Raw genomic sequence first — 25,182 nt, 5'->3', positions numbered from 1 at the left:
AAAATAATAATTATCTGTTTTTGTGTTCATTTTCTGGCAGAAAACTTGATCATTACCAAAGCTAAACCTGTTCAAACACAACTGTATTCAGTCATGTCAGATCTGTCATGACAATCTAGAGAAGAGAAATGGTTTCACATCAATGGTTGTGCAAAGAACAATAATGGTTTCCTGACTGACTGCATTATGATGATGCACAGAAAACCACAACATATGCGTTGAGGGTGGTAAACAATCGAACTTGCCGACTCAAAAGGGCAAATAAGCTATGCAAATGAACTAAAGCTAATGAAATAAAAACATTAGTAAGAATGTTCTCTGAGGTCCAATTATAATGTGATCAAGATTTTTACATCAAAAACATCCTAATTTATAAAATAATGGCTATGTGGCATCGTGAAATGGTCTGTCACAGAGGCAAGGTGTGTACCAAAGGTGGTTACAGCAAAGGGGACTACAAACCAAGATGGCCACCTGGTGCCCGGACTACAGTTCCCAGGTTCCTCAGCAGTGGGACACAGCGGTCCCGGGTGAAGGAGAAAAGCTGATAATGATCTGAGAACGGAGAGACTGTCTTTTGTTAGACAGCATTCAGAGAAGCTGGAAGAGTGCTTTGGTTAAAACGTTTTGGAGTTTTGAGTTGATTATTAAAAAAAAAACAGTGACTTGATCTCTGCCTGGACTGGATTTGTGAAGCAACACACACTTTGGTGATACCCTACCTCTCACGCGTACACACACAGCTCTCCGTTGCACTAATAAATATTGTTATATTGTGTAGGCTATATAAAGGTAATTATTTATAATTCATTATTCGTTATATTGTGTAGGCTAAAAGGTAATATATGTGTAATTCCTTATAAAGGAATATTACTGAACAATAATTCAACAGTGACCACAGCTTTATCAGAATATCTCAAGAAAACAAGTTTGATTAGAATAAAAGATGATATATTTCACATATTTACAATATTTGGAGGGGACTTACATGTTTAAATAGTTGTTAGCTATTACGTTTATGTTCAAATTTTATGAAATTAAATTTTATATATTTTTCATGATCTGCCTGTAAATGTTTGTATCTCCCAGTATCTGTCACTCCTATAATGTAGCTCAGAAATTATCAATACGACCAAAACTTTGCTGAAAAACCTGCTGTACACAATCTACTTCATGCCTTCTGTCCTCTGATTAATAGTTCACTTTATCAAGTGAAGGTTTTTTTTTTTTTTTTTTTTTTTTTTTTTTTTTTTGCTTTAATGATTTTAATAAAGTAAATGTGTAAGAAAAGTATTTACTGGACTGAAGCAACTCGGGTTCACTTGATTTTTCATCCATTTTTAATGTTACAAATGTAAAAATTATTTTTACATTTGTTCATGTGAATGTCAAATATGACATTTGGCTTTTGGGGAACATTTGTGACTGTGTTTGTGTGGATATTGTACAGTTCCATCAACGTTGCTCAGAAGTCAGCAGCGAGAGATCTGAAGACTGCTGAATATACATTTTTACAAGGTGATCGTGAACATATAGTGGAATAAAACTCAAAATAAAGCATACTGCCGTCTTGTCAATTTGGGGACGCACCTGTCTGTGACCCAAGTGAAAGCCCAGATACCTGACCTCCACCAGCCCAACCGCATACTTCTTCGGGTTGGCCGTTTGTCCAGCCCCTCTCAGCGATCTCAGGACAGCCCGCAAATGCTGCATATGATGCTGCCAGTCGTTACTATAGATGATGATGTCATCCAAGTAAGCAGCGGCATATGCAGCATGCGGCCGGAGAATTTTGTCCATGAGACGCTGAAAGGTGGCCGGAGCCCCGAACAACCCGAAAGGAAGCGCCACAAATTGGTGTAATCCAAATGGCATTGTGAAGGCTGTTTTTTCTTTAGATAAAGGAGATAAGGGGATCTGCCAATATCCTTTTGTTAAATCCAGTGTCGAATAAAATCGAGCAGTACCAGCAAGCAATTCGTCAACCCGTGGCATTGGATATGCGTAGAACTTCGACACAGCGTTCACCTTGCGATAATCCACACAGAACCGAACCCAACCGTCCGTTTTAGGTACTAAAACTATCGGGCTCGCCCACTCACTGCTGGATTCCTCTATTACTCCCATATCTAGCATTGCCTCCAATTGGCTCTGAACTATCTTTTTCTTATGGCAGGCAATATGGCCGGCTGCGCACTACCACGCCCGGCTCCGTCTCTATATGGTGCTGAATAAGGTCTGTTCGGCCACGCAGGAACGAGAACACATTAGCAAAAACTGCCTGCAATTTAGCCACGTCAGTGAGATGGGAGGGTGAGAGGTGATCTCCCCCAGGGGCCAGCGCGATTTTTTTGGTTTGCCTCTGGCCCGAGATCTTCCTCTCCGCTCACCACCGTCGCCAGCATCACTGGCTCCACCTCACTCCATTTTTTGAGAAGATTGAGATGATAAACCTGATGTGCCACTTTCCTGTCTGTTCAAACCACCTCATAATTGAGATCCCCAACACACCGTGTGACCTCAAAGGGTCCTTGCCACTTTGCGAGCAATTTAGAGCTAGAAGTGGGGAGCAATACAAGCACTTTATCTCCCGGTGAAAATTCACGCAGTTTAGTTCCCCTGTTGTACAGCCGGCTTTGTTTGTCCTGGGCCTGTGACAAATTCTCCATAGAGATCCGCCCCAACATGTGGAGTTTTGTTCTCAGGTCCAGTACGTACTGAATTTTATTTTTGCTGTTCGAAGGTCCCTTCTCCCAAGTGGAGAGAAACTCTAGTGAAGGCTGGACAGATGTGTGGACGAGAGGTCACGGGGTCAACAGTGATCGACTGACCGCCCCTTTCCCCCGCTGTTCTTTCTTCCAAGAGACATCCGCACATAAACATCCCAATAATATGCTAAAGTCTGGCCAATTAGTACCCAAAATCAGCGGAAGACGGAGGTTTGTGCTAACCGCCACCTCTACCTAATGCTTTTGTCCCTGAAATTGAATAGCCACTGACATTACGGGATAATAGGGTATATGTCGAACGTCGCATGACGAAACCGGAAACCTGGTCTCATCGCATCCGCTTGTCATAGAAAGTGTTAACAGCCGTACGAACTGATGCCGATATCTATGGAATTTTAAGGTAATCAGCTAACCGACCTATCTCACTTTGTTATTGGCTTTTTATTCTATTTAAATATCTAAACGTTAGTGTGAAGATTTTTTTTTTTTACTTTTAAATATCGATCTTCACATGCGAGGGACATTGGTTATGATCATCTTTGCTCGCTCCTTTTAAGTTATCTTGAGTAAAACGGTAAAAAAATGCATGAAGCACATACAAAAGACCTGAACCGGAAGCGATGCGTTCTGTTTTCCGGTTTCATAATGCGGCGTTCGACATATACCCTATTCACCACGTCCCCGTGTATACACCGAACCTTAACCATACAGCTCTTATCCAATGCCCCCAGTTGAATCAGGCTTTGATGAAGAGAGGTTTGGTTACATCCTGAAACCACCAAAGCCTGATACGTACCTCCCTTGATACTCACAGGTATCTGGTACAGGCCAGCTTGATCGGGGGCAGTCTGCGCCACATCCGGGACCCAGATCATTGTCCCCACCTCCATCACCGGGCACCGATCTATAAAATGACCCAGATCCCCGCAACGCCAACAGGCCGGCCCAGGCTTCCCCGGCGCCTTAGTGGCAGGAAGCGGGTCAAGGAACCGCCGTGGAGAGAGCGGAGGTACGGGAGGTGCTGCGGAGGTGACAGACGACGGCCCCGCCCCCCCAGTCGGAGCTTTGGAACTGGTGGACAGCTCAGCCGCTGGGCCAGTCCTCCATCTAGGTGCTGGTCGGGGTGGGAGACCCCCTCGGGACCTGGGAAGCGGGACAGTTTTAGAGGGGGGAGAGGGGAAAGACACAAGGGAAGAGAGAGAGAGAGAGAGAGAGAGAGAGAGAGAGCGCTGCTGGGAGGGGTTCGCCGACCCCGGGGCACGCCAGCATCTGGTCCTCCGTCAGTTGGATGGCCTGGTTCGGTGGCACTGGACCCACTGTGTGGTCTTCTTCGGCAGCCGCACCACGAACTGCTCCAGTACCACCTTGTAGATGATTGCATCCACGTCACTTCCCCCAGCCATCAGCCATCTGCGTCATGAGTCCCGGAGCTGTTGCGCCATCACGAAGGGTCAGCCGGTCTCTCCAAGGTCCAGGGACCTGAACCTCTGGCGGTGTTGTTCAGGACTCCGGCCGACCTGCTGAAGGATGGCGCGCTTCAGGTCTTCATAGACCAGGAGGTTCCGGACTGGTAACTGCTGTGCGGCCACCTGTGCCTCTCCGGAGAGCAGAGGGATTAGCTGCACTGACCAGTCCGCTTTTGCCCACCCACATGCCTCAGCGGACCTCTCAAACAGGGCGAGGAACGCCTCGAGCTCATCCTGCGGACCCATCATATTGAGAGGCACGTGAGCAGGCTGGTCAGATTTAGTAGCCGGAACCTCCCGGTCAATCCAGCTCCGGATCTGCTCGCCGTCTGCCTGCTGGGACTGGACGAGGGCATGGAACCGTCGCTCCTGGTCTTCGCCCAAGGCCAGCAGTGCTTCATGATGTTCTCGATGGAGACTCACGAGCGATTGTATAACATCCGCGAATGGCGATCTTGGCGGTGACTGCATGACGGCGGCGGGCCCTCTTCTTCCTTCCCGGGTTTCGGCACCAGTGTGATGAGGCTCAGTGTGTGTGAAGGAAGAAGACAGGGTCGGCGTGACTGGGACTCGTACGGCTTTTATTCAAAGTTCAGAAATTCAAAAAATTCAAATTAAAAGAAAAATAAACAAAAGGTGCGCCCACTGTGCGTTCACCGTAGGTTTTTTACTACAGCACAGAAAATTAAGTGACAGTTCACATAAACTCTTCCTACTGTCATCAGCTTTCTCTTTTCACTATTGTCACACTGCGTACGAGTCCTCAGTCCTCTCTCTCTCTCTCTCTCTCTCTCTCTCTCTCTCTCTCTCTCTCTCTCTCTCTCTCTCTCCCCGGTGGCTTATATCCGGTCTCTCCACACCGATTACTGCAACAAGACACAGGTGTTTGTCATTTGCACTTGACACACTTATGCGCCGCTCGTCTCCCTTCTCTCTCTCCCGCTACAGACCTCGCGGAACCACGCCCCCCTCGCCACACATACATTAAAGAAATTAAATATAAAACACTGTCTCTGTTCTCATTTCTCATCAATTCACACTAATACAGAGAAACTATGAACTTAAGTAACCATCATTTTACATATTTTTGCATACATGAAATACAGAAAGTGAAGAACACGGAGCTAAAATGGCGTGGTTACACAGCACGTGCGAGCACACAGCACATGTGCTAATGCTAATATTATTATTTTTTGACACAGAACATGACAAATCCGAATAACACACATACCTGGGACAAACACGACCAAAAGCTGGTAAAAGTACAGTTCATCAACGTTGCTCAGAAGTCTTAAATTAAATGAACAGAGGTTCGGAGTTAAAACACAAGCAGGTTAAAACACACACACACACACACACACACACACACACACACACACACACTCCATTTTATCATTGCAAATATCACATATTTGACTAGACGGACAGAACAAGGAACTGACAGACAAATGAAGTAAACTTGTGTGTAGTATAAACATCCAACATTGCACTTGAAAACAATCTAAACTCCATTTTTATAACTCGGCAATCATTGATGAGACCAATTTATGAATGAATTTAACAGCATTATTTAAACTCCATTACACATTTCTCTCTCTCTCTCTCTCTCTCTCTCTCTCTCTCTCTCTCTCTCTCTCTCTCTCAATTATCATTGATTTATCATTGAGTATGCATATATGAGCCATAAAAGCCTGATGTATGTGTGTGTGTGTGTGTGTGTGTGTGTGTTTACAAAAAACACACATCAGGCTTTTATGGCTCATATATGCAGTTCAAAAGGTTTGTTTTTACCATACAAATGTGTTATTAAAAAAACTTGAAACTGAAACGGATGAACTGGTTTATAGGGGCTCTTTGAAAAGGAAAGGCCTACTTGATATATTATGAACAGTGTTGGGAAGGATACTTTCAAAATGTATTCCGTTACAGAATACAGAATACATGCCCAAAAATGTAATTTGTAACGTATTCCGTTACGTTACTCAATCTGAGTATCGTATTCTGAATACTTGGATTACTTCCACATTGAATTGCATTTTATAAGTGTCGGCCATCAAATCCTGCTTAATAAACAGGCCTGTTCTTGTGGGGTGGGGGTGCAGTGATGCGGTGGTGACGCGTATGCCAATAAAGCACCTAAAAGCTGTCACAAAGAACCGGCAAAAGTAATAAAATTATGAATATGTCAAACATAGAAAGGAGATATTTTTAATTGTTTATTAATAAACAAGTGTTTTCGTTGTCAGTGTCGGCTACAAAGATTAAGTTGACAATGCTGACTTGCGATCGCAGTGAACGCGCCAGAGAGAAATGCACATTTCATACGGATTATGCAGAGAGCAGTTTTCATTGCTTTACCCCGGTCTTAAAGTAAAAAGATTACTGTGAAAAAAAGCAGTATTTAATTCAATTTATTGTGGTATTACTACATTTTATTTAATTAAATGCATTTATTGTGAAATTACATTTTCAGCTCAATCTGTTCATTTTGACCACGAAATATGCGCTGTCACTTTAATTAAGAGTTTGCAGCACAGCAGAAATAGACTCGGTGCGGAAACGATCTCTGCACTGCTGTACGCACTGCAACTGGGACGGATCGAAGGACTGCAACCGCGTGCAGTGTGAAAGCTAACCTGTTAACATGGGTACGGAAAAAATACACACCGCATACGCACTGCAAACGGAGTATGTGTGAAACGGGCGTTCATTTATGAGACCAGCTTCAGTTCACTCGCCGGCGCCTTCGTGTCCTGATTATTTATTTTCTGCTATACTTCTGATTAAATCCAGCAAGGCAAGTGGTTGATGAAACATTGATTAAAATTAAGATACAATTAATACAAAAAGAAATTCACTTTAAAGAAAGGCTTTGTGCTTTCTGTTATTTAATATTTTATGTTCTATGGAGAGCCAACCATTCTTCATCCGGTGATATTACTTTTGGTTTGCGAAATTCACAGAAAAAATATTTTGCCACCTAAAAGTTAAAGATTTTTTTTGTGTGTGTCACGCATGTTTATTTCCCTATTCAAAGCGCATGTAGATTTGTAGACCGATTTTTTCTAATATCTCGACTCCTTTATTAAGGAAGTATAGGCTACAAACAGACGTTTCACTAATGCATGCAAATAACGCTGGAATTGACCCATTTAAAAAATATATATCTTCAACTAATTTTGTGGTGTAGGTCTACGTATTTGGGGGAAAAAAAACGTAGCCTACTTTAAGATGCTTCTTCAGGTCTGAGGTGGAGTCTTTGGACGCTGTTCGAGGTTATTTGCTGGAAAGCAGAGGTTGCACTGAACATTTCGTAATATCTCCCTTCTCTTGTGAAATGCTATAATGTGAAATGCTGTTTGAATTTCCAAGATATAAACACATTCTTGCCCTGGCTCTGTTGTTCCGGCTCCATCTCTAGCTCCCGCTGCTCCTCTTCGCTCTTCCGACTCCTTGTGACTGATCACGCAAACCGCGCATTTTTTCGTTTTCATATTGGGGCTTCTGGGAAATGCATGGAGTTTCCTTAATTTATTTAGAAAGTGAATAAACTCGTGAAACAGAGAAGTATCGTCATGTAATCCATTGATTTCAACAATGTAACTGTATTCTAAATACCAACTATTTAAACTGTAACTGTAACGGAATACAGTTACTCATAATTTGTATTCTGAATACGTAACGCCGGTGCATGTATTCCGTTACTCCCCAACACTGAATGTGAAGTGTCACGCAGGGAATTGTGGGAATGTCAATTTACGTTTTTTCACTGTAAATTATACAATGAGTTGTTCTTTTTCACTTTCAGAAACTGTAAATTTAACGGTATTTTACAGTAAAATTACATTAAATTAGATCTATCACAGTTATTTACCGTATATAGTACAGAAACTTTCTGTTAACCAATTAACAGTTTTTCACTGTAGCATTTTTACAGTCTTTTACATACAACCCATACATGCTTAAACAATTGCCTGATGGGCTGAATGAGCCCTTCTCTGATCACTGCGATTGCCTCTATAATCCTGTACAGTAAAATAAATAAGAGGGATTCGGGACGGAATGAGCGTGCACACCTCTGGTTGCAGTTTCGCTTGTCGCCAGAGGGGGCATAGTTCTGTAAAAACTCAGAGACTTGCGCAATGCACCTTTAAAAAAAGAAAAGAAAAAAACTCAATGTGGGCTCATGTCTTACGCCCTCATGTTCCTGCAATAGTGTGTTTATGAATGTATAGTTTCCACAGTTACACAGAGTTACTGCATAACTGCCATTAGTGCAACATACAAACCTAATCAAGTATTTTAAGAAAATAGATTTATAATAAAGAAAACTTGGTTACACTTTATTTTAAGGTGTCAAAATAAAAGTCACAGTATTAAAGTTAATTTATGAATTCATATGCAAATTATTAAATAATTTACTAAATCATGTCAGTCACTGAACATCATGCTGTATTTTTTTGACAGCTCAGTCTGCTTCGAAAACATAACCAGTAGAAGAAAATATTGAGCAATCATACTATAAATAATGCCCAAATATTATTTTATTTTCTCTTGAATCGCTCATCTTTGTGGGATACTTTTGGTTAGAGACGGGAGAAACTGTGAACGAAACTCTTCCACAAACTGTGTAAATGCAGCGAAACTCAGTCAAAACATGCATAAAACACCTTTACCAACCAATTACAAATGTTTTATTGAAAGTAAAATCAATACATTTAACAAATCATATAATACTATTAAATATCACGATTCTGTATAATATGTGTTATTTTATTAAATTGTACAAAGAGCTTGTTTAACTGGACCAATATTATTAACTCAAAAGCTTCGTTTTTATTATACAAATGTGTCATTTATTAAAATAAAACTTGAAATTTGAAACTGCTGTTTCTGGTATATAGGGGCTGTTGACAAGAGTACTTGATGTATTAGATGCATGATAGATTTTTGATATATTTTTACTGTTTTTGCATTCCTCATAGATGACAAAAAGGAACTGGTTTCATCTCCGCCCCCTAGTGGAGACAATCCCCAGATTCAGGATTCAGGAAGTCACATGATGACTCTCAGGAAAGTTACTTTCAGTTTTGTTATTATTCAGTCAGTCTCACCACTCGCTAAATGCAGTAATTTATGAAGTTTTGAAGCCCGATCAAAAGACTCATGCTGAAGGTTTACCATGTAAGTGTTCATATTTTTTTAAATATACAGTCGGTGTGTTTTTGTGTTATTAAACCAATGTGTTTCTGTCTGTGGAAAACTAATCCTGCTAATGATGCTAAGATAATAAATCGACATGTTTATGATAAACGTACTGAGATTATCACCAAATCACATTCCCGTCTCTGTCTTCTTTTATAAAATAACCTTTATCATAGTAAAATCTACATATCGTTCCCAACAAAAGTATTGTGTAGCGTAAAACATGTTTCGCCAACAGGCTGTCGATTACTTGTTTGTAAAGATAAAGTGTTTCCTCACAAAAGTGGTTATAAAGGGAATGTCGCGACAGATGTACTCGTTTACGGCATTACCGTAGCAGTTCAATTCATATGGATTTCATAGAAGGCAATGTCGAGACAGATAGGACTCGTAGGACGAAGATTTTCTGAATAAGGAACTGGCGAAAAGGAGCTGATGTCAGCCTCGTCTCGTACACCGCATTACCATAGCATTTCATATTAATATTGAGTGATATTGTATATTGTCTAAAGAAAGTAAAAAAATACCGATGTTTTCTTTCTTTGGCTTTCAGGTTTTACCAGTTATGATAAGACTTGAATTGTATTGACTATTAACTGCATACTGCATGTATGGATATGAAATAACGCTGATATTATGTATTTTAATGAATAAAGACTAAATGTATAATTTAATTATAAATTATAAATGTTATGTTATATTGTATGTTGTTTAATTACTCAAACATTAAGTGTTGTGTCAACTGCTGTGTGCCTAATGATGAAAATTTACAGTAAAAAATAAATATCATTTTAATGAATTAAAAATGTTTTAAATTACAATTAAGTTTTTAGTGTAATCTTAAATGTAGTTTTTTTGCGCCCTGCAGAGACTAGTACTTTGCAGCTAATAGAGATATTTGCGCTTTTCCCCACAGTAAAGCTCAGTCCACAAACAATGCAGTCCTACTGTACCTTTACTAGCGATATACCACCAAATATAGATAATTTATTCACAAGACCAACACGCTAATAATCCACAAGAAATGTAAACTGTAGCTGAATGTCATTAAACTCTGCGGGCACTGACGTCACTGCCGTCACACGATCACACGGCTGAGGAGCGTCACGTGATCCAAGTTAGCCGTTACGCTTTCTCCAATGGTTAGAGATTTAGACCCTCTCATCCAATATTATCCGTCTGCAGTCCCGGAGGCCGCATTTTCAGGACCCTAGTTTTTTGTGACAGCGCCACCTACCGAGTCGGAGAACCGCAGTCCCAGGAACGCATTTCCAGGACCCTAGTTTTTTGTGACAGCGCCACCTACCGAGTCGGAGAACCGCAGTCCCAGGAACGCATTTCCAGGACCCTAGTTTTGGAGGACCGAAAAAAGTGCCACCAAGGCAGTATTTCCACCCAGTTTTAACTACATTAGATTTGATTGTTTTTTAAGTTTTATTACACCCAAATACTACTTTCTTTATTGCAATTAAACCTGGTTCCTAGGAATGTTGAGAAATTATTGGGTCTAAGTAGCATAATATAATAACTCAAGTAAAATAAACAAGGAATCATGTTATAGTCTTTTAAGTCACTAGATCGACCACATTTTCAAGTACAGAGGGAACACAAGGATGACTCTGGGGGTAGATTTAAGATTGTGTATATTTTACAAAATAATATATAACAACTGAACTTGAACACACACAAAAACAAATTTGTTCATGACGTGATCCACATAGACAGAACTTCATGGACAGCATCATCACTGACTCCTAAGAGAGAGAAAGAGAAGTGAATTAAATAAGGGACATTTTGTTGAACATGTTCTACTCTCTAATTTTAAATTTCATATTTAAAAGATCTTAGTTACAACAGAGTGCACACACTGTTAAAGTTTCAGTATTCGGTACTGATACCAGTGAAAATCCACGGTTCTCGGTATCAATTTTGCAGTTCGTACCGCTTTCTCCTTCCCACAAACGCTTGCTCTCCCGTGGAGTCTGTCGTTGCTATGCAACCATGAACAGAGTCGCGCCTGGAAAAATGAGCGCGCCGCGTCGCTTCTATATTGTGCTAACAATTAATTTTACAGCATTAGCATACAGCATGCAGCCGCTAGAGTTCTTACTAGATTAAGAAAATTTGACCATATAACACCAATTTTATCATCACTGCATTGGTTACCTATAAAGTTCCGTATTAATTACAAGGTATTGCTACTGACTTATAAAGCCCTAAACGGCTTAGCTCCAGTCTATTTAATGGATCTTCTATCGCCCTATAATCCATCGCGCTCTTTAAGATCACTAAATTCAAGGCTTTTGGTCATAGATATCCAGATCCACCAAAGGAGGGAGAGCATTTTCACATTTAGCTCCAAAACTCTGGAATAGTCTTCCGGATACTGTTCGTTGCTCAGACTCGCTCTCCCAGTTTAAAACTAGATTAAAGATGCATCTCTTCAGCCAGGCATTCATATAATACTTTTAATCTTACAGTTAAATTCGGCCTCTAGTTCATAAACGCCAGAGGAGAACTGGCCCCCGACTGAGCCTGGGTTCTCCCAAGGTTTTTTTTTTCTCCATTAGGTCACCTGATGGAGTTTTTCGGTTCCTTGCCACTGTTGCCTTTGGCTTAGGCTACTCAGTTGGGGATACTTAATTTAATTTAATTAATCAATCAACAATACTATTGATCAGCATTACCAAACGTGGACGTTTTACACTAGAAACAAACATTGATGTAATGTTTTAATTTAATACTGTGAAGCTGCTTTGATACAATCTGTATTGTGAAAAGCGCTATATAAATAAAGTTGACTTGACTTGACTTGACATTAGAGGCTAATATATGATGGCTATGCATTCAAGACTATTTAGCAAATCACCATCACGTTGGCTACGTTAACTTTCCAATGAAATGCATCACAATTGTTTTTAAATTTAAACAAATAAAAATGTATTTGCATTTGATACTCACACTCTGATTGTCATCCATTTTCGCTGGTCCTCTAATTCGGTAGGTGGCGTTGTCACTAAAAACCAGGTCCTAGAAATGTGGTCCTAGAACTGCGGTCCTGAAAATGCAGCCTCCGGTTTTCCTCTCATCTCCATAATATGAATGTGTTTGTGGTTATGATTATTAGCCTGAATCTGTGACATAAACCAGCTCTTCTGTTTTCTCATCAGGTTCAGATGCTTGAATCTTCTACTGCTGCAGTTTTGCTTTATCATATTTAGTGGTCAGTATCATATTTCTTGATAAATTGTTGCCTAACAATGTTTGATTTTCAGGTCCAGGTATCCCTCATTCTTTATAGTTGTTTCTCCCCCAAGGTTGTTTTCCCGAGGCTACATGAAGATACATCTTAGCCATAAATAACATATTGTTTAGATTTGTCTATCATGCTTAATCATAATACACCCTTGAATGGAGACTCTCTGTCTCGGTCATACATTCAGTCACATTAACTTTTGTCCGGTCATATACAAGGACATACACATACATATATTAATAAGAATATGTATCGACACCACATTAATCTAATTACCATCATATTTCTAAGATTCTATGAATATAATTAAGTGCAAACATAATAGAACATTAAATTTCTTCCACATCATCAACATTTATAAATGTTCAAATGTGGCACAGCTAATATTGTTGGCTCCTTATTACCTACAATTATATATATATACAGTCATGGTCAAAATTGATGGCACCCCTGGTAAATATGATCAAAAATGGCTTATCCTTTTGATCTTTCCTTAAAAAAATTCGCAAAAATCTAACCTTTCATTTAAGTAAAAGAATTGAAATTGGGGGGTAAATCACATTATGAAATAAATGTTTTTCTCCAAAACACATCGGCCATAATTGTTGGCACCCCTAGAATTTTTTCTGAGAAAAATATTTCTGAAGTATATTCCCATTAATATTTACATTTTTAAGCACACCAGGGTGACTAGGAACATGAAATTGTCCAGCTATGACTTCGTGTTTCACAGGAGTTTAAATATGAGGAAACACAAAGGCCAAATCCCCTGAATCATCAATCACAATGAGTAAAACCACAGAATATAGTTCTGATGCGCAGCAAAAGATTGTTGAGCTTCACAAAAGAGAAAGTGGCTGTAAGAAAATATCTAAAGAATTGAAAATCCCCATTTTGACCATCAGGGCAATAATTAAGAAGTTATAATCAACTAAAGATGTTACGAATCTGCCAGGAAGAGAACGTGTGCCTATATTGAATTTATGGACGGTGAGGAGGAAAGTTTGAGTGGCCAAAGACTCTTCACAGATGGAGAATTGCAGAGATTAGTTGAGTCTTGGGGTCAGAAAGCCTAAAAAAAATTTATCAAACAACCCCTGCATCCCCACATGTTGTTTGGGAGGGTTTCAAGAAGAATCCTCCTCGCTCCTCCAAAAATAAACTCCAGCATATTCAGTGGTCAGACACGACTGGATCTTCAAAAGGGACCGGATTCTGTGGTCAGATTAAACAAAAAACAGGGCTTTTTGGCAGCAAACCCACCAGAAGTGTTTGGTGCAAACAGGGATAAAAGTACCCCATGCCTACGGTTAAATATACTGCTGAATCTTATATGTTGTGGGCCTATTTTTCTGCTGGAGGTCCTGGACTTCTTGTTCAGATACATGGTATTATGGATTCTAGCAAATACAAACAGATAAAAAATCAAAACCTGACGGCCTCTGCTAGAAATCTTATAATGGGCCGTGGTTGGATCTTCCATCAGGACAACGATCCAAAACAAACATCAAAATCAACACAAAAATGGGTAACTGAGCACAAAATGAAGCTTCTGCCATGAGCGTCCCAGTCCCCTAAACTGAACCCTATAGAAGAGGAGTGGGCTGAACTGAAGAGGAGAAGCACCAACATGAACTTGTGAATCTGAAGGATCTGGAGAGATTCTGTATGGAGGAATGGTCTCTGATCTCTTGTCAGGTGTTCTCCAAACTCATCAGGCATTATAGGAGAAGACTCAGAGCTGTTATCTTGGCAAAAGGAGGTTGCAAAAAGTATTTAATAACAGGGTGCCAACAATTATGGCCAGCGTGTTTTGGAGAAAAACATTTATTTTATAATGTGATCCCCCCCCCCCACTTTCAATTCTTTTACTTCAATGAAAGGTTAGATTTTTGTTAATTTTTTGAAGGAAAGATCAATGCAGATTTATTTTTTACAGCCATTTTTTATCATATTTACCAGGGGTGCCATCAATTTTGACCACCACTGTATATATATATATTTGACTAAAATAAGAATAGTTAATGATAACATTGATTACAGAGAATAGAGAGAAACAATACATGCATTTTTCAGTATTGATTCTTTGTATTGAATTAATTTTATTCTGTCTGTGTGCAGAATCCCCTTCTGTACCTGTGACGGGGAAAACAGGAGAAAGCGTCACCCTGACATGTGAATCTGAGCCCGGAGAGATTTCTCGTATTGTTTTAACCAGACTGTCAAAAAACATCCTTGTTTGTGAGAATGAAGAATGTAATAGTGAAAATGACCGAGTGTTTAAAGAAGGATCATGTGACGTCGTCATCAAGGATCTGATCTACAGTGACGCTGGAAAGTACATTCTGAGAGTCCGTTACACTAATAATCAGTCAAAGCCTCAAACCCTGGAGTATCATCTTCATATTCATGGTAAAGTCAAAACTGATCAAACCATCATCATGTGCTTTCACGATTTCCTGATAATGTTAACAGTTTAATAATATTACTATTGCATGCATGGCCTGCGATCAGCAAACACATTAAATGTAACAATTATCCAATATTCAGATTAGATGATTTCATTATAGGCTTTTCAGTGACTGGTTTTTAAATTACTACATTCAATTCCTTTAATCTAAAATATATGCGTATGGCCTTGATTGATTTACACCATTATAATAATCAATAATGTCTCTGTCTCTCCTCAGATGAGATCTCTGTGCAGAAAGGAGAGGATCTGAAGTTGGATGTTCTGTTGATCAACGCTGATAAAGTGGAGAGAAACTCTAGTGAAGGCTGGACAGAGGTGTGGACGAGAGGTCACGGGGTCAACAGTGATCGACTGACCGTCAGTGACGAGACTCTGATCATTAATGAGTTTACAGTCACTGACACTGGAACATACAGAGTTCTGGATTATGAAGGAGAAACCTTGATCACAGTCTCAGTTACAGGTGAGAGAAGATCAGTGGATGAGGAGAGATATTTGAGCTGATTTTTAATCAGGATTTGAACAGTAAATTGATGCTAAACTGTGTGTAACCTTTCAATCTCCTCTACAGAATCTAGCACAGGATCAAAGGGAAAACTGGGAACAGAGGATCACAAACCTAATGAACAACATAGTAAGTACAACAGGAGGCATTGAGAGATTTACAAACTCTTTAAGCAGTGAGATTATAAAAGAAACAACATTTTAAAAACTGTGTTCTCTTCCCTCCTTCCTTCAGCTGTAGAGATCTGGATTATTGTGCCGTCAGTGTGTGGAGCTCTGCTGGCTCTGGTGGTTCTGGTGGGTGTGATTGTATTTGTCATCAGGAAACACCAACGTGAGAACAGGAACGCTGATCATGAACCATACCAAGGGGTCCCAATGCAAGAAAGAGAATAGTAGTCCAGGACATCTAGGCTGTGTCTGAAAACTGAACTCTGGAAACTGAAGTCTTCGGAGGACACATTTCAAGATCTGAAGGCATCAAGACACATCCGACTGCAGTGTTAGTTTCACTTCCCGTCTCCTGAGATCCCTTCATCTGATGAGGGCCGCACAGGCGTATCCTTCACTGCCTTTGATATCCCACAATCCTGTGACATTTGAATTGTTTATTTATTGATTTATTTAAATGTATATTTCAAAACATTATGATTTAAATGTAAAAGGAAATTTTGTGTTTAATGTTTAAACTTGAACTAACCTGTTTATGTGAACTGACTTGTTCCTCCTCCTGGTCTACGGTGCGAAAGTGCATGTCTTTATACCGATTGGCATTGTTTTCCAGAACAACTGTTTTTTCAATGACATTCCACATTGGTATTGACATTTTAGAAGTTTTATTTTGTATTTTTTGTATGGAAAGCTAACCCGAGATTGGGATTAATCGGGAGAGACTCCATCGCTTACCTCAAGGGGCTAAACCATGTCTTTAGGGGAGATTAGCCTCTACAGTGTATTTCATTTACAACACATTTGGACTGCACTCCTACACAAAGATCTGGGATCTCATTTATAAAACTGTGTATATGGATTCTCACAACAATCGCCATTCGTTATCAAAATAGACTGTGAACAGCTGGTCTTCTCTCAGTTATTAATTTATTTGCCAAAACCAAGAATAGCAGATGTCTGTTTTGTTGTCCTGATGTTCTCTGTGACAGTTTACGGGAGATGTAAAACGATACAAATTAAAGGTTACAAATTCAATTTTTGACTATTCCAAGGAATGTACAGTATTATATTAATGATAGCCAATTTCCAGTGTTGCATATTATCCAGCATACAGTCAACTAAGCACAACAATAAATATACAGAACAACACTTAAATTTCTCGTTGTTCTAATGCAACACAATAGCTAAAACATGTGACTATACTTACATGTACATTAGACATAAATGTGTTAGTGATAAATGCCTTCAAATTTAGGATTTTTTTTATAATTTGTTCTTAATAAAAGTTTATATTTATTTTTTTGGGATGGATTGTCATGTATGTGTTATATTTGAGTAAACAGAATTCTTAAGTTGTATTTGATTATCTATTATATGTAGTAATTCATTTGCTGTCTATTTGACGTCTAGTCTTGGGCTACGTTTAGACGTCTATTATATTTTCACTGACAGTCCAAATTTAGCCTTGTTTTAGCCTAGACGCCAGGGCTGTGTTTGGACGGCTATTAGACGACAAAATTGCTTGCTGGGATGGTAAATATAACCGCTTGAAGAAATCAGACAAATCATCTTCTATCAATCATGTTTTTATTTAATCTGGCTAATGCTAAAGTCTGCTGAGGATCTGTGGATCATGATGACTCTAGTGCTGTAGTTCTCCAGTTCAGGCTCTAGACGCTTCTCTGTCGTCTCAGGACTCGTGTTGGACTCGGTCATTGATCAAATGTTCCAGTTGTTCTCGAGTCCAGCAATATATGCTTTTTTTCTGCTTCAAAACAAAACATTTGTGCTGCAGTCCATACCTCAGGAATTATTTGATTCTCTTTCTGCATTTAGTATTAATGTAAAGCAGCCTAAAAAATCTTTATTGTTTTATTGTTTCTATTTAATCTGTCAACTGATGAATTGAGAATGTGTATCAGTGTCAAACTACGTATCACAAATAGTGTTTGTGTGAGCAATGCATAAATGTATATTTTTTTTTACAGTTTTCTATGCAAATATATATGTATATGTTGCTTTTGTGTGTTTAATAGGTCGTTTGCACTGTTCTTTGTGAATCTGCCAATAAGTGTTGTGAAAGAACAAAATTAAACCACTTTAAGAAACATTTTTGTTGGTGTGTATTTTTGAATGAAAATACATATTTTAATATTTTGCTATGTTCAGAAAATAATGTTTTTTGTAATATACTGTATATACCAGATTTACAAATAACGACGGGACGTTTTTGGAGATTTTGTCAGGTTTTGGTCACTTCTGGGTACATATTTAATACCAAAATATACAAAAAATACCTTTTACAAACTCAAATTTTTTATTGAAAGTAAAATCTATCAAATGTGATTAACTAATATAATAAGAATAAATATCAATTGTCTGTGTAATATGTTTTCTTTTATCAATTTTCAGGGCTTGTTTTGTTCATTCCATGATAAATAAGAAACTATTAACCACTATTATACCTTTTAATTATAGTAATGTATAATTAAAATGTCTACAAATGTATAAAACTGATGAGGGATCAGCTAAACCCCACAGACACTTGTTCAGTGGTTCACCGAGATCATCATCGCCCTCAGCGGCGAAACACTGAAATTAAAGGAGAACTCTGCAACTCTGGGGGATTCATAAATTTTGGGGCATCTCGCCCGGGGGGCGGGGTTACGTCCTGCGTCACATCTCTCATGCGGGTTCTCGTTGACCAGGGTCAGCGCGCACCAACGGGGACCCGTCAAAGATTCTATAGTTTTTCCAACTGTCTCTGGACTCGTCTGTTCAGTGGGAAGTTAACGTTACCCTGTGTACATTTTATACTTTTGCACGATGGAGGGTAAGTTTTTAATCATGTTTGATTGTTTTCCTGTTTAGTTAAGATTTCGACTGTTAGATAGATTAGCTAGATAGAGTATTCTCTTTTTAAAATAAACTCATCGATTTCAAGTAGTAGTTGATCTGTTTCTAAAGACTGGAATAGCTACTGTAATTGACTCTACAAAAGGTCAATGGCGTGCGGCTGTATCAATAGCTGATCAAGTTGGGCTTAGATCAGAAAGATATGTTGAAGGGTTAGTGGAGGATCTTAAAAAATCTTTTCCTCAATCTTTCTTGACCTTAGTACAAACATTTTTTGAAAATGGTGAAAAGTCCCTGACCTTTCCAGATCTTAGAGTAGAAATAGGATCTGAATTGGATGAGGATTTAAATAATATGTTGTTATTGAAGGGATTTAAAGATGTTTTGTTTCAGAATGTGGAAAAAAATATGTTGTATGGAATTTGTGTGAAATCTTTGTTTTATGCTCAATTGAAAAGACGCACTGATACCAAATGGAGAGAAAACTTATCCATTTCTTCAGGACTAGCTCCATCATGGAGGTGTTTGTATAAACCCCCTATTCCTAAGAGATCTGGAGATCTCCAATGGAGAATACTCCATTGCGCTGTGACAACAAATAGTCTTGTGTCAAAATTTAATGCAAAGGTTTCATTTGCATGTCCGTTTTGTAATGTTCTTGATACTGTTTTTCATTGTTTTTCTGATTGTTTTAGATTAATTCCTTTGTTTGAACTGTTGGAAAAAATATTCACTGAACTTTTACCAAAAATCTGTTTATTTTGGGCTTGAAATATAAGAAGGAATGGAAAGCACAGTGTACTCTGGGTAACTTTCTATTAGGGCAGGCAAAGTTGCCAATTCTAAAATCCCACACATGTAAAAATGAGGGGGAAAATATTGATTTGGTTGGAATGTTCAAATCATTGGTAAAGTACCGGGTCGCTGTATAATATGCCTATTGTAAATTAACAAATAATATTGATTTGTTTGATGCAAGGTGGAGTGTGAAAAATGCTCTTGTGGTGAGAAATGTTTTTGGAGAGTTATGGTTTAATTGGTAAAATTGTGATTTACTGTCATTATTATTATTTCATTTATTTATTATTATTATTTTTATTATTATTATTTTTGTGGTGCAAATATTGTTTTTAAACTAGTTGTTTGATTAAAAGAGTTTTAAAAGTCAAAAGTCTTTCTTCCTCCCTCTCTCTCTCTCTCTCTCTCTCTCTCTTTCTCCCTCTCTCTCTCTGAGTGCGTGTTGTGAGTGAGGAGGGTGCGTGTGAGAGTGTGTTTCTATCATGCGCTGTTATTTATAATTCTTTGTGTTTTTTCTTCTTTATTCTTTGATAATTATAATTTATTGTTTGTAAAGATTAATTTGGGGTTCTAGTAAGTAGGCCTAGCGTGCCGTGCTTTGCACGGTTCACCTGGCATTAGGTATGGCGTCCACAGGTGGATGGACGCCATTATCCCTCCGCCATGGCTTCAGGTGCGTTGCCAGAAGCGAGTGCTACAGTTGAGGATGTTTTGATAGCGGTTGGTGAGCAGTTAGGCTATGAAAATATCATCTCGGCTTCGAGAATGAATAAAGCTGTAGTTGTATTTTTAAAAACAGAAGCATTGGTCAACAAAGTTATTGAGAACGGTTTGTGGGTAAAAGACATTTTCGTTAATATCACTCCGCTGTTTGCTCCGGCAACGAAAATGATCATTTCAAACGTCCCTCCGTTTATTGAAAAAGAGGTCATTGTCAGAGAACTTGCACGATTCGGAAAAATGGTGAGCGAGGTTAAAACTGTTTCCTTAGGATGCAAAAATCCTGCGCTTAAACATGTCACGTCTTTCAGGAGACAGGTGTTCATGTTTTTGAATTCTCCGGATAAATTACTGGATGCATCGTTTAGAGTGAAAGATGGCGATAGTTCGTATCTGATATTTGCAAGTAGGCCTACGGAGAGTTTGCGATGTTTTGTATGTGGAGAGTTCGGACATAAGAGACTCTCGTGCGTCGTGCCCTCAAAAGAAAACTTCGGCAGAAGCAATGATTAGTGGTGAGACGGATGAATCATCGGTGCGCAAAGATGTGGAGTTAAAACAGAAACCAGGAGGGGAAAAGTCAGGCTTGGACGAAGCTTCGGTGGCTGAGACGACCCAGGTGAAAAAAAAGTGCACTAAAATACATTTTATTTAAGTGCACTTAGTACACTTCCATAATACACTTTCATAATGTACTTAAAGTGCTCTATTTTCGACACACTTATTTTGCACTTAATATACTAAAAGCTCATCTTTAGTACTGCTTAATATAAACTTAAAATCATCTTAGTGTACTCAATTGTGCTTTTTTGAGACACACTGAAGATGAATTTAAGTGTATTTTTAATATACTATTTCATATTTTTAAAAAATGTATTTTGTTACCACTTTAAGTATAATTGAAATCATCTTTAAATACAATAATAAACTATTTAAATTATAATAATAATAATATTAAATTATATACAAATTATACTTAGAATGTATTCCTAGATTAAAAAAAGTGCACTAAAATACATTTTATTACACTTCCATAATACACTTCCATAATGTACTTAAAGTGCTCTATTTTCGACACACTTATTTTGCACTTAATATACTAAAAGCTTACCTTTAGTACTGCTTAATATAAACTTAAGATCATCTTAGTGTACTCAATTGTGCTTTTTTGAGACACACTGAAGATAAACTGAAGTGTATTTTTAATATACTATTTCATATTTTCAACAAATGTATTTCGTTACCAGTTTTAGTATAATTGAAACCATCTTTAAATACAATAATAAACTATTTAAATTATAATAATAGTAATATTAAATTATTTACAAATTATACTTAGAATGTATTCCGAGATTAAAAAAAGTGCACTAAAATACTTTTACACTTCCATAATACACTTCCATAATGTACTTAAAGTGCTCTATTTTCAACATACTTAATTTGCACTTAATATACTAAAAGCTTACCTTTAGTACTGCTTAATATAAACTTAAGATCATCTTAGTGTACTCAACTGTGCTATTTTGAGACACACTGAAGATGAACTAAAATACGCTTTTAACATACTATTTCAGCTTTAATTTATTTTATTTTGTTACCCCTTTTAGTACAATTGAACCCATCTTTATTGCATTTTAAATACACTTAAATTATTTAAAATTTAAGAATATATAATATATACAAATCATATTTATGTATTGCTCACATTTTTTTTTATATAGTAAATCATTTCAAATATGTTTTAATACTGTGAACAGTACCTTTATAAAACAATTAAATATGTTAATGGTGTATTAAAACACACATTAAAAAAAAATTTGTATAAAACACACACTTTGAAAGCTAGTAAACTTTAATGTATTACCCAGTGTACATCAGTACAGCAGCATATGTAAACTGTAAAAAAAAATACATTAACATAAAATACAGTGATCTGCAGAGGTATTATAAACAACAACAAAAAAACTAACTTCAATAAACCCAACTAGTCAATAAAGTGCAATCATTAATAGCTGCAAACAGTTACAGTACTGTTACTGATTGGTCTTTGAGTTTGCCTTATTGTTGCATTTCCTTCGAATCAGTGCTTGCACCTCAGACGTGTTGGAAATTGTTTGATCACAGTGTCTATGAAAGGGGGAAAAGATGAGTTTATTTTTATATTAAAGCAAAATTAACCTCTGTTAAAAAAGTAACTGTTCCCTATCAAAAGGGAACTTGCACTGCTTCGATGATGCTATTGGGGAACAATGTTCTCTAGGCGCCTCTTTCATTCTTCTGAGTCGCACTAGTCGTGTCATAGGCTGTCGCCAGTCAAATTCTATTGCCGAGATTGTACAGCTTTTCAAACACTGGTTTACATGGAGGGTGTTCCCCATATCGTCATCAATGCAGTGTCTCATTCCCTGTTCTCAGGGAACAGAGGTCGTAACCTAGACGTTTTTTATTACAACACAGTACACTGTAAAAAAATTCTAACCTCTCCAAGTCAAAATTTTCTAGTGACGGGTCACATCTAAATTTTTTAATTGGCCCAAGTGCAATTCTTGTTGCAATAGTCTGTTAACATTGGCTCAATGAGAAATAATACGTCAGACTAATTGAAAAATTTAGATGTGATCAGTCACTAGAAATTTTTGACTTGGGGGATGTAATTTTTTTTTTTTTACAGTGTATAATGTTTTGACATTTCCCTCTGTTGTACATACAAGGTGAAAAAGACATACTGTTAAATGTATTATAAATGCATTAAAGTATATTTGTTTTGTACTAAAAACATACTTAAGTACATATTTATTACATTTAATAGTAAGTCTTTTTCACCTAGTAAAAATGGAATTCTTTAACATGGCATGTAATGCTTAGTTCATATATTTTAACAGTAGACATTTAATATAACATGTTAATTAAGAAAAGGAGTTAATAAAATAGCTCTTGAACAACTGTGAAGTCTACATATGTCACTGTATCACAGCAAAAAAGGGCAATTTAGGCTAACCGTTTAACTGAAAAAGTATATGCAGCCAACAAGAATAATAATTAAAATGTACAACAAATGCTAATCTTGTTTTAGTCAGCCCCCTTTGACTTTGAGAGCAAAAAAAAAAAGTTATGTGCAGAAACACAAACTCTCAAACTCTTCAAAGAGTTAAGGAAATTAGAAGTAGTGCAAAATATTGTAAGCCATGACAAGTGACTTGCAGCTGTCCCAAAAAAACAATTAAATAGATTTTTACATGAATGAACACAAATTAGACTAGACTAAGAAACTAGGAAAAAATGTTGGAAAAAAAACTAGGACAAAAACTAAACAGTGAGCTATTTATTTATGCAAAACAGCAACTAAAACTTACCAGTAACTTCTGATAGCAGTATCTTCATCTCTTCGAGATTCGACTTGGAAAAAATAAAAACAACACTAACAGTTACTTTTTCTATTAACGTTAGAAAAAAAATCTAAATACTGTCATGATCACTCATTAGTTGCAAAACATTTAAGAATTCCGTTAATCTTAGAAATAAAAACTGAAATATCGTAGACTAATGAAACCTTCACGTTTGAAAAGGTTAATCGCAAAAAAACTCACCTAATCCATATGAATCGCGTGGTTTCCTCCAAGTCCTCTAAAAAGAAACACGATCGCTCTAGTTTGAATTTAGACTTCTATCTCTGAATTATTACACCGTGTCCTAACTACACGCGACGCGACGCCGAAATATAATCACATTCAATGAACGCACAGCCGTCAGCAAGCTCTGAGTGAGGTGTGAGCTCATAATTACACCAGAACCAATCACAGACGTTCAACAGCTGGAACCAATCAGGATTAGTCACGTGTGTTATTAGTGTTTTTCAAATTCAAACAAGTACAACATATTTTTGGACAACATTTAAACATATTTGGAAAATGTATCTATGATGCATTTAAAATAATATGATGTTGATATCCATGTGGGAATTTCAGTAGTAAAAACATATCATGTAATGGACAACAGCCCTTTACAAGTAGCCTACAAACAAGTAAAAGTGAACAACATTCATTTTAAGTGCTTATTGCAATGCTTAATGATAGTTGACAAATGTTTATAATACATTAGAAGTTGGTACATTATACAAAAAAATCTAAAATATTAAAATGGTAAAATGATAAATATTACAAATATATTGCAGTAGGCCTAAGTGTTTAAAGTACTTTAAACACATTAAAAGCTTTTTATATTTTAGATTAACCATTTTAATATTTTAGATTTAGCTATGTTCTTACACAAGTTACACAAATGTACTTTAATTAAGAGCAACATAAGTATGTTTTCTTTAAATACACTAAAACTTCACACAAATGGTAGATTGTGTTAGCATATTTCTTAAAAATTTAACTAAGCATATTTATTAACAATGTACTTGTAGTGCTTTTTTTTTTTTAGAAATATATTAAAAGTATGCTTGTGTTTAGCATATTTCTTAAAAGTATAATTAAGCATATATTTATTACCAAGGTACCTTTAGTGCATTTGTTAGAAATATATTAAAAGTATGCCTGTGTTTAGCATATTTATTGAAAGTATAATTAATCATATATTTATTACCAATGTACTTGTAGTGCATTTGTTAGAAATATATTAAAATTATGCTTGTGTTTAGCATATTTATTTAAAGTATAATTATATTTATTACCAATGTACTTGTAGTGCATTTGTTAGAAATATATTAAAATTATGCTTGTGTTTAGCATATTTATTTAAAGTATAATTAAGCATATATTTATTACCAATGTATTTCTAGTATACTTTTTAGAAATATATTAAAATACAATTCAATGTATTTTTTATGCACTTCAAATAAGCATGTTGGTAATACAAATGTATTATACTATTTGTATTTCAAGTATATTTTTAATACATTTAATACTATGTCTTTTTCACCTGGGAGTACCTTATACACTTAAAATCAATTTAAAGAATTAGTAATATTTAGTTTATTTTTATAAAGTGTACTTAAATACT

General features: G+C 37.1%; 1 protein-coding gene across 1 annotated transcript; it reads left to right on the top strand.

Annotated features, from left to right (window-relative positions):
* Positions 1–9,248: 9,248 nt before the first annotated feature.
* Positions 9,249–17,906, top strand: LOC307163730 (uncharacterized protein). The gene is made up of 6 exons (XM_079879949.1): positions 9,249–9,379; positions 12,571–12,623; positions 14,778–15,068; positions 15,347–15,592; positions 15,701–15,763; positions 15,869–17,906. Coding segments are annotated over exons 1-6 (816 nt in total). The 5' UTR covers positions 9,249–9,377; the 3' UTR covers positions 16,030–17,906.
* The last annotated feature ends 7,276 nt before the right edge of the window (positions 17,907–25,182 follow it).

The sequence above is a fragment of the Squalius cephalus genome (assembly GCF_949319135.1).
Source record: "Squalius cephalus genome assembly, chromosome: 8".
Lineage (NCBI taxonomy): Eukaryota > Metazoa > Chordata > Actinopteri > Cypriniformes > Leuciscidae > Squalius > Squalius cephalus.
This window is presented reverse-complemented; position numbering and strand designations above follow the sequence as displayed.

Excerpts from the sequence above, each read along its gene's own strand:
- LOC307163730 (XM_079879949.1), top strand. Across the intron at positions 15,069-15,346 it reads GTATCATCTTCATATTCATG|ATGAGATCTCTGTGCAGAAA; the intron begins GTAAAGTCAAAA and ends GTCTCTCCTCAG. Across the intron at positions 15,764-15,868 it reads CAAACCTAATGAACAACATA|CTGTAGAGATCTGGATTATT; the intron begins GTAAGTACAACA and ends TCCTTCCTTCAG.